At 49.5% G+C, this 9,832-nt stretch overlaps 1 protein-coding gene across 2 annotated transcripts in view; it reads right to left on the bottom strand.

Moving 5' to 3' along the window:
• Positions 1 to 8,878, bottom strand: part of arhgef25a (Rho guanine nucleotide exchange factor (GEF) 25a) — a 43,424-nt gene extending 34,546 nt beyond the window's left edge. Inside the window, exons 1-2 of one of the 2 annotated variants that reach the window (XM_028993605.1) lie at positions 8,473 to 8,878; positions 5,800 to 5,938 (exon numbers count right to left, since the gene is read on the bottom strand). In XM_028993605.1, the coding sequence (XP_028849438.1) occupies positions 5,800 to 5,938; positions 8,473 to 8,568 (235 nt within the window). In that variant the 5' untranslated portion in view covers positions 8,569 to 8,878. Of the gene's footprint in view, positions 1 to 5,799; positions 5,939 to 7,146; positions 7,174 to 8,472 lie in introns of those variants that run through there. The other variant, XM_028993606.1, reaches the window with a different exon arrangement.
• Between the last annotated feature and the right edge of the window lie 954 nt (positions 8,879 to 9,832).

Raw genomic sequence — 9,832 nt, forward strand, 5'->3', positions numbered from 1 at the left:
GAAATGAATTTTTGCTGGTGTTCGATTGGATTTCGGTAGAAATTGCCACCAATTTTTTTTCCTGTGGCACCCGTCTGCACCCCTTGTAAAAATGCATCTGCCACGGGCCATTTATGTCTGAAAGCTGAATAGGGCGAAAGTGCAAGATGGAGGGAGGAAATGGAGCCTCTTTCATGTGCATCTTCACAGCCACCCTGGGACTACAGGGCTCGGGTATTTATGGCCTCGAACCCCCCCCCCTCGCTGCCAACTAATGGTAGATAGAATTATGCAACATTTCTAAATTTTTAATGCATGACGCCAACCTATGGATGCATGCCTTTACCTTATAAAGCATGAGAAGGGGCTGTCTCCTCGTCTGGACCAGAGCTGTTCAGTGCTGTAAAGCCCATGATAGGCGTGGGCCCGTGCTGCACTGTGGCTAAAAACAACGTGGCCTAAACGGGGCCAGCGTCTCCGGCCACACGCGGCGGCGTGACACAGCCCAGTCGCCTGACCCGAGAACCCCCTCCCGGGCCGGACATTCTCCAGCAGCCCTCGCTGTCTGCACAACAGCGCAATTCATCAGCGAAATACTTCCAGCTGACAGGTTCTTCTCATCCATCTTCTTTTCTCTTCTCATTAATCATTCTGCAGACATAACGCTTCGTTTTTCGTGATTAGTAGCCACATTCTGATCTGAGGGAAACAAGCCACGAAGGAAAAATGATGTCCACAAAGGAAGTCCGGCCATTGTTGTCACTGAGTAAATGCATACAGCAGGGTCCAAACTTCTGTCTAATGCAATTATTTTCTCAGCCCACAGGAATTATAAGTATTGTATGTTTAAGTATGAAAATGGCGGTGCCCTCTTTTACTCTGCAGAAATTGTGCAAGAATTGTCTGCTGAAGACAACAGCGAGTTTGATGTCCTCCAAATCCTCCAAAATCTGTGTGGGGTGGAGACACCGGCGAACAACTTTCAGGACTTACAGGATCTGCTGACTCGGTTCTTTTGGAGCTCAGAACTATAATTGACCTACACAATATTAAGCACTGTTGCAGCTAATTGGTGAGCCAATTAAAAAAAGTTTTTCTTTTTTTTTACAAGAAATGGCTCATTTTATTCCCAACAGCTTTTGTAATAATGTTTCAGTGCAAAATGAAACTGTCAAAAAGTACTCTAATATTCAAAGCTTGCAAAGACATAAGTGTTGTCGCCTTGTCATATGAGCACCTGTGACCTGTGACTAATAATGGATCAATTAGGTGTCAGGTGTGTATAAAAAGAAGCCCAGTACACTAGACCTTCACATTAGCTGCAACTAGACCTCAAGTGTTCACTTCCTAATAAACAAGTGTTGATTAGGAAGTGAAGTGATTGTCATTGTGATACACAGCAGCACAGCACACGGTGCACACAGTGAAACGTGTCCTCTGCATTTAACCCATCACCCTTGGTGAGCAGTGGGCAGCCATGACAGGCGCCCGGGGAGCAGCGTGTGGGGACGGTGCTTTGCTCAGTGGCACCTCAGTGGCACCTTGGCGGGCCGGGATTCAAACCGGCAACCTTCTGATTACCCCGCAAGACAATTGCCCGAGAGGACCGTTTGTTGGCTTGACCATTTTCCAGACCATTCTGTCTCGAAATGGCCTCCATGGTCAAAGCCAGCACTAAACAAAAGACAATTGAAAACCGTGTGGCATTTGCCAAGGTCCACAGCCTGGAAAAGTGGCAGAAGGCGGATTTTTCTGATGAATCTTATGTTGAATTACACCCCGGTCGCCGCAAATATTGCAGGAGATCAAGATGGCCAGCCCAGTCATCATTGAGCATGTGTGGGGTAGGATGAAAGAGGAAGCATGGAAGAGGAAACCAAAGAATATTGATGAGCTCTGGGAGGCATGCATGACTGCTTTCTTTGCTATTCCTGATGACAAACCACATGGATGCAGTCCTTCAAGCTCATGGAAGTCATACAAGATATTACATTTGGATCTCACACCACCACTACTTAATTTGCCGACATTGCCAACAAAACTTTTGTCTTGCCAAAATTTGACCTTTCTGTCTTGATTAAATGATCTTTTTACACTGAAACTAATTAATTGAAATGCATTAAACATCATTTGGTTGGGTTTTAGCTTTTCAACACCAATTAAAGCTATTTCTAACACCAATTAAAAGTCAGGTTAATATCATATGTTTCTACAAACTAGATAAGCCACAAGACTTTTCTCAGGGACTGTAAAGTCGACATCTGAGGTCAAATGTTGTTGGCATTTCATTTAACTATGTTTACTGTCTGTCAGCCTCTAGCCTCTCATTTCGTCTCGCTCTCCGTTTCTCTGGTGGCAGCAGGTTTCTGGGCACCAGGTCATCAGCAGCTCCACGTTAATAAAAAGGGGGGATGACAGCGAGACGATGCCCGGTTCTCACCATCCGAGGTCAAGTTTTTTTTTTTTACAAGGACCAATGCAGACACACACACACAGACTTCTCCTCAGATGTACTGAGGCTTGTCGAGGACAGACCTTTTAAGGTCAGGGACAGCGTAGCCCCGGGGTCCCCTGGGAGAGGCGAGTGCACATTCCCTCCACCGGCTTTCCTTCTCAAAGGGAAATGATGGAAGAGGCACCCGGGAGCCTCACAAATGAAGCCTACAGGTTGCTCAAGAGACACCCGAACTTCTTCTCCCTTCAGAAATTCAGTGACTAATGTTCCTGCCCCGGCCGAGGCTCGACTGACTCACTTGAAATTATTCTGGCACAAAAGCCGCGTTGCAGAGCAGCTCTTTTTCCGATGCTAAAAAAAAAAAAGAAAAAAGCAGCGGCGCGCAGGGTCAGTTCATTCTGAGCGTGACAGAGGCGTTTAACTTCTGCGTGAAATGCGAAACACGCACAGATGACTTGGCTAGAGGTGGGGTTTCGTAAGAGTCGACGCTCACGTCTCGTTCACCCACATCCTGCGAGCTCGGCTCCGATGTTTGTTCTGGTCGCTCCGCAGGGGTCATTGTCCATAGGAAACCGTAGGCCAACACGAGCCCTTCGCCTTGGAGACGGTCTCATCGCTGCTTCCTGTTGTTGCATTTCCAAGCGGCCTGGATTGGCCATGGAGTCTGCGCTGTCTGACCCCATTACGGTAGAGGTGTTGAGGTCTCGATGAGTCAACTGGCACTCACATTTACGAAGACACACACACACACATAACGCAACATAACCGTGCTGTTGCAGAGAAGACTAGGGGTGTTGAAATCAATTTCATAATCGATTATGTCATAATGATGTTGCTCGGTGATTTTCTAGTTGAAAAGTAGTGCCGGTAGTGACTATGGCGGCTGAACACTATGCATGTTTCTGTAGCTGCTCTTGCTTGGTGCTGGATTGGTGTTTCACTGGCATTTGCTTGGTGCTGATTTTGGCAGAAACTGATGCCAAGAAAAAGGCTGCATTATTTGACATAATTCAGCACGTTGGTTTCTTGAACGCCCGTATCGTCCTTTAGAAAAACATCGGTGTTCAGAACACCAGAAAAACGGCGGGTTCGGACTCACATGAGAATTTGAAAACATAATGTGAAGTCCCGTAGAACCATTTATGGGATGCATCGTGATGCATCGATAATCGAGGCATTGACCATCCAATCGGATCGTGAGACCAGTAAAGGTTCACGCCTCTTGAGAAGGTGCAAGGGGGTCTTCCTGGCCACAGCATCTGCATGTGATTGTGCTGCCGCAGTCCCGTGACTCCAATGAAAGCCACTCGCAGGCATCCAGCTTTCTAATCTTCAACAGATGTGTGATCCTCTGTGCCCCGGTAATAAAAAGCAGTGGCCTTCTCCACCACAGGTCCCGCAAAGGATGGAAAAAGGACCCCAGCGCCCTTCGACCCGCCTTCCAGAGGGGCGCGTCGTAATCGCATAAACACCGGTCTTGAGACCCTCTGCACGGGGGTCCAAGCACGGTAAGGGTTTCGAATGGAAAATAATATGGGAATAAATTAAGCCGCAAAGCGGCGCACTTTCTTGTGACGCGACTTGAAAAGGGTCGTTCTTTTGGCAGCGCGCGCTGAGTAAGTGGTAACATGCCCGGCCGCGTTCTGTGCAACGGTCCGGCCGGGCCCCACAACCGCAGAGCACCTACAAAGGCCCTTTTGTTCCAGCGCGCTCCGGGAAAATGTAAATGCACGCAAGGGCTTTCCGAGGCAAAACAAGCAAGGCGGGCGAAGGCCCGTGGTATCCATTCTGCCATCTGGAAGCGGTTCCACCACGGCTTTCTTCACGGAACATTACTTAAGATCACTTCCCCTGCTTCCGCTGATTAGCTCCTATCTGCAGCGGGAAGTTCGGGGATAGGGTGTGGTTCATTAGCCGATTTCACCTTGCCATGAGAGATAAGTTCGCCAGCACCGTACCCCAACAGCGACTGCCAAGAAATAAAGCGCTTCGACGGGTTTAGTTTGTGTTTCTGCCTATTTTGGTCAGTCGGAGTTCCTACAACAACAGGACACACTGTTCTTGTTATGATAAACCTACGGTTGCCACATTTCATGCAGGATACCTACCAAGAAAGTATTTATGATGCATGCATAATATTTACATTACATTTACTGCACTTTATTATCAATGGTCATAAAAATTAACTGAATAAAAAAACTTTTTAGCCTTAAACCCCACTTGGTGATGACAGTGGCTTTATTTTAAAGCTGGTCAGCCACACAAACGTATTTTCCATAAAACTTTCCAACCGTCAGTATGAAGCCCCCCACTCATCCCTGTACTTTGGCCACCGCATTGACGTTTTTTGACGTCGTCCCCCCGACTCGGTTTCTGATTGGCTCAGGTCCTGTATGTCTTACCCAACCTCTGGCTTGATTCAAAATGTGGACAGGAGGACGTGCCGTTCATCACAACAACCCAGTTCCTGTGCTTATTAAGAATGGGAAGCAAGTATGGGACTATTCAAGCAAGTATGGGGCAGTGGTGGCCTAGTGGTTAAGGAAGCGGCCCCATAATCAGAAGGTTGCTGGTTCGAAATACCGAGCCGCCAAGGTGCCACTGAGCAAAGCACCGTCCCCACACTCTGCTCCCCGGGCACCTGTCATGGCTGCCCACTGCTCACTCAGGGTGATGGGTTAAATGCAGAGGACAAATTTCACTGTGTGCACTGTGTGCTGTGCTGCTGTGTATCACGTGTGACAAACACTTCACTTTCTATTCTACATTTTAAGGGACAGGTGGCAACCCTAGCCAAACCTCAGGTAGAAGACTCTAAATTTCAGATGGATCCCTCAGACGGCCCTCAGGGATGCTACGATGGAGTGTTTGAGATAAACAACAAGAGTCTGGCCACACGTCAGCATTGTTGGACCCGTCTGTTTGTTCGGGGCGTCGGCCAACAGGAGCGGAAGTTGGGGCAGGTCGCGCCGCCGTGGCCGGTGCATGGTGTGCGGCCACGTGCCAAGAATTCTTCTCTGCGTCTGAAAACACGCTGACGTGTTTAATATCGCGCTTGTTTATCACTTTCCTGTCCTGCCTGCATGAAAGACAGTTTATGTTCCCCTGAAGCCAGTTGTTCGGATGTAGTATGAAGTGGTCTGGCCAATTATGTGGCGTTATGTTCCTGCGGGTGCTATATTTTCATATCAAGGAGTAACATACTCAGCAATAATACTATTTGCTTCTTAATTACCTTATCATGTAAACTTTAGGAAGGGTTATAAAGTAGTAGTTATAAAGAATATTCATGAGCGAAAATAGACAATACAGGTAAATGCATATTCAATGTGTTTGAGAAATCAGGGCGGGGCTTCTCACAGTACCGTTTCTCTCTTGTTGTGCTGGATCAGGGATGTCCCGGGGTCCCTGTTCCCATTTGAGCTGCTCCATGTCCCACTGGCTCTGGCCTGCGGGTCTCCCTTCTTCTCGCGCAGAAGGATCTGATTCATTTGTCTCAGGAGCCTGAAAACACACACACACACACACTGTTCAAACTCTCTTCCAATCTGGGATGCTGGCAGAGCTGCTCTGGTTGTGAATCTTACAGCAGGAGACTCACAACACTGCCATTTATAGACACATTTTCTCCTTCTAATTACATTTCCTTGCTTAAAGTGATTTGGCAACTGCTTATTAAGCATAACAATTATTCTAGATGTCAATCCTCGGATGTAATTATGACAACTGGAGATGTGAATGCTGCCAGGCCGTGCAGCTAAACTTGCGCTCTTACGTAATCTTAAAAGCTGCTCATTGTGAGCAGCAGAAGTTCATTATTGCGGCTAATAGGCAAAAAACACACAACGGACAACATGGATGTAGAGAGTCATTAAACGTTATACCATTTAAGCCATGTCCAAAAACAGCATAGTTCAGCCCAGAGATTTTTTTATTCTTAGCCTTTAAAATTTGCAAATGCGCGTTAAACAATATACTCCTAATACTCCTCCGTTCATTTCTGATTCAGTCCAGACGGAGCATCATGTCCTGTTACAGTCGGAGAGAATCATGCTGAGTATTTTCATTAAAAAGACAACAAAAAAGCAACATTCCCTCCAGTAAGAGTGGGGCTGGAGGAGCGAGAATGAAATGCAGAGGGACCCTGGGGTCTGGAAGCGTGGCAGCTGGAGAGCGGCGTGTGTTTGTTTATGGTGGGACGTCTTCATCAGAGCCGCTCGCTTCCCGGCGCTCGCCAGACATCCAGGATTCCTTGGGAGCAGCGAAGGACGGCAGAGACAACTATTCGGCCATGAGCGCCGGGCCCGCTCCCTCCGCCTTTTTTCCATCCCCCTCCACTCACATTACAATCTAAAGAGAGAAATATCAGTAATGGTGACCGTATTGGTCCTAAAATGAGAACAAACGTGTCAACGTGTCATTTTCTTCAACGATTTACATCAAATGAGCTGTGATACGCAGGTTTTGATTATTATTGTATTTTATTATTGTGTGTGTGTGTGTGTGTGTGTATATATATATATATATATATAGCCGTGGAATCTCGGCTTGTTCAGACACAACCAACACACACAACCTTTTTAACGTGGTCCCGACTACTTCTCATGACTAGAACAACAGGGAGAAAAGTTTTTTTTATGGTGCTTAATCAAATACATTTTTGAAGTTTTGCCATATACGTGGCGCCGCTTCATTTTGGATTTTTTCCTTACTTTGTTCGGCATCACGACTAATGTGGATTCTTCTTCTTCTGCTGCTCCCAATGTGTTCATATTCCCCGTCTAGTCCGAACATGGTAAGCATCCGAGCATCGAGCTTCTGTGAGCTTTTTCCTTTTTTCACATTGTGATTTAGTGGGGTGTTGACCACACGACAGGAAGCGACCAGGAAAAGTCACACGCCGTATGCCCAACTTAAGAGGGAAAATCAACACGAGCAGGAGGCTTAGAGGAAGCAGCAAATCTGTTTTCGAAATCTTAGAGACTGATGAGGTATTGAACAGCAGAAAAATACATATAATTGTACAGTCAATGGGGGACTTGTCCATTATTCAGTCTCGTGGAGACGTGTTTCTTTCTCCATCCCACAATCACCACTGTCAGCCTGTCCGACTGAAGGAGCCCGACACAAAGTAAACTTTATTCGCTTCCCATCTTTTTCCCAACTATGCCAAACCTTTTTTAGGTTTGAAGCGAAAGTGAAGCGATTGTCATTTTGATGCACAGCACATGGTGCCAGAATGAAACGTCTCCTCTGTATTTAACCATCACCCTGAGTGGGGACGGTGCCTTGGTCGGTGGCACCTCGGCGGGTCGGGATTCAAACTGGCAACCTTCTGATTACGCGTCAACTTCCATACCCACTAGGCCACCCCTGCCACGCCAATTAAGATAAATGTTATGTTTTTAGTTATGACAGGGTGGTTACTACCACCCTGTCATGGTCAGGGGGTTCTGTGTGCCTAAGTGAGCCTAAATTCATCCTTCAAGTGGGACACCCAATTTGCGCAGAGCACCCCACCCACCCATTTCCCACGTCCTTTGCCGCCATGTGCCCCCCTCATATATGCCTGTCCAGAACCGGCCCCGACGAGCGGTTACAGTGCATGACGATCATTTTTTGTCCGAAAGACCCGTGGCTTATTTTGGTAATCCCGCTATCTGCATCCCTCAGCCCCCACACACACTCACTCACACTCGTACAATCTCGGCTCAGCGCAGGAATGTGCTGGTAAATAGTGTCAGTCAGGGAGCCTTGGTTTAACCCCGGCCAGGGATGATGGATCTGAGAGGTCACGTAATACGGCTGCCGTCGGCCGCTACGTCTTCGCCGCCTCCGGAACAGCCGGCGAACCCGTGCAGCCTTAATCAGAAGCCAGTTCACCTCCAGTTGTTACTTGACCTCCGGTGTCAGGACGTCTGGGACGAGCACGGCCGCGTTTGGTTGGATGTGAACGGAAGAGCTTCAGCTGACATTCACCGTCACAGTAAAAACTCCCTTCGGCGTACGCTCAATTAGCGCCGATTAACGCCACTCACCCACTGCTGGTTGGGCAGCGCCAACGACGTCAGCATGTCGGCCATGGCCCCCAAAATTTGGTCCGTCCGCCCCTGGTTCTTCTGGAGAGCTTTCATCGTTCAGCCCGGTCTGGTGCGGTCCTTCTACCTCGCCTGTCACTCGCGGCCATGAATAATAGATCGTGGAAGAAGAGAAGGCGCCATTGTTGTTCTTCTGGTTATTACGCCGCAGGTGGAGAAGCCCCTCCGGTGTCCCCCGGTCCCTCGCAGAAGAGGGCCAATCAGAGTAAGTCCCGCCAGAATCCCGTCTAGGCTCCACCGAGGGCCCCGCGCTCGCTCCCGCTCCTCCTGCGGCCTCCGACGAGTGACCACCTCGCCCTCCTCAGAGCCGGCCTCTCCGCCGCCTCGTCATTGGCTGCGCGCGATTGCCTCCCCTTCGCCGAAAGCACTTCCCCCCTCTCCATCCATCCACATCTCTCCGGTGCAACCGCGGCCCCTGGATTCGCTCCGCCGCCCCCTCCTCCCTCTCCGCCAGCTGTTTGCGCCGCTCCTTCATCGCTCCCTCCCGTCTCGGGCTCTGACACGTGGTTTTGGGTGAGCAGGGGGCGAGCCGGCCAGCGCCAAATAAGGCGCGTGGCGCCGAGCGAGGAGAGGAGGGCCGAGGGGCGCCCACGCCCGTGGCGTCTGGGCGTGTCTCCGCTCACCTGGCCTGACGGCGGCTCTGCCGCTGGTGGCGTTCGGAAAAATAAGGCCGAGCTCAACGCCTCCCACCGAGCTCTCCAGCCGTAATGCTAAAAAAAACCCCGTTTGTTCTGAGGCCCTCCGGTGTCTGGCCAGGCGGCGCTGACATGGCTGTGGAAGCACCACCTGGGGTCTAATATTAGCTCCACACACGGAGGCGCTTCAGAGGCGCTGTTACGGTCCCCAGACGTCTAGGCGTTAATGCACAGCTGCTTTGAGGGCGAACATGTGTGCCCGGAAACTTTCAACTCGGGCGGGGGGGGGGGGGTTGCAGACGTTAGATTCCAAAAAACAGTTAACAGGGGGCGGGGGGATAACTCAGGAAACAAACTCGGTATTCATTTAGGGGTTGTATTTCAAAATCACGAAATGGTCTGTGATCAGCAGCGGATGCAAACTGTAACCCACCACCAGAGGGTTTGCGCAACGGCCGAGTCCTTTTTTTGCACTGTGTTGTGGCGCCCCCGCTGGGCAACTGCGAGTATTGCGCGTACTGGTGCCGCCCAGATTTCTTATCAGCGGCCGTCTAGCGCTGCCGCTATATTTAGCGTCATTTGTTGGTCCCACGTCCTGTGTCTTTGCGGCTGGATGCCAGGCCGGCTTCCCCTTCCTCCGTCAGTCTCGGGTGTCTCCATCATTC

Source organism: Denticeps clupeoides, chromosome 10 (assembly GCF_900700375.1).
Source record: "Denticeps clupeoides chromosome 10, fDenClu1.1, whole genome shotgun sequence".
Taxonomy (NCBI): domain Eukaryota; kingdom Metazoa; phylum Chordata; class Actinopteri; order Clupeiformes; family Denticipitidae; genus Denticeps; species Denticeps clupeoides.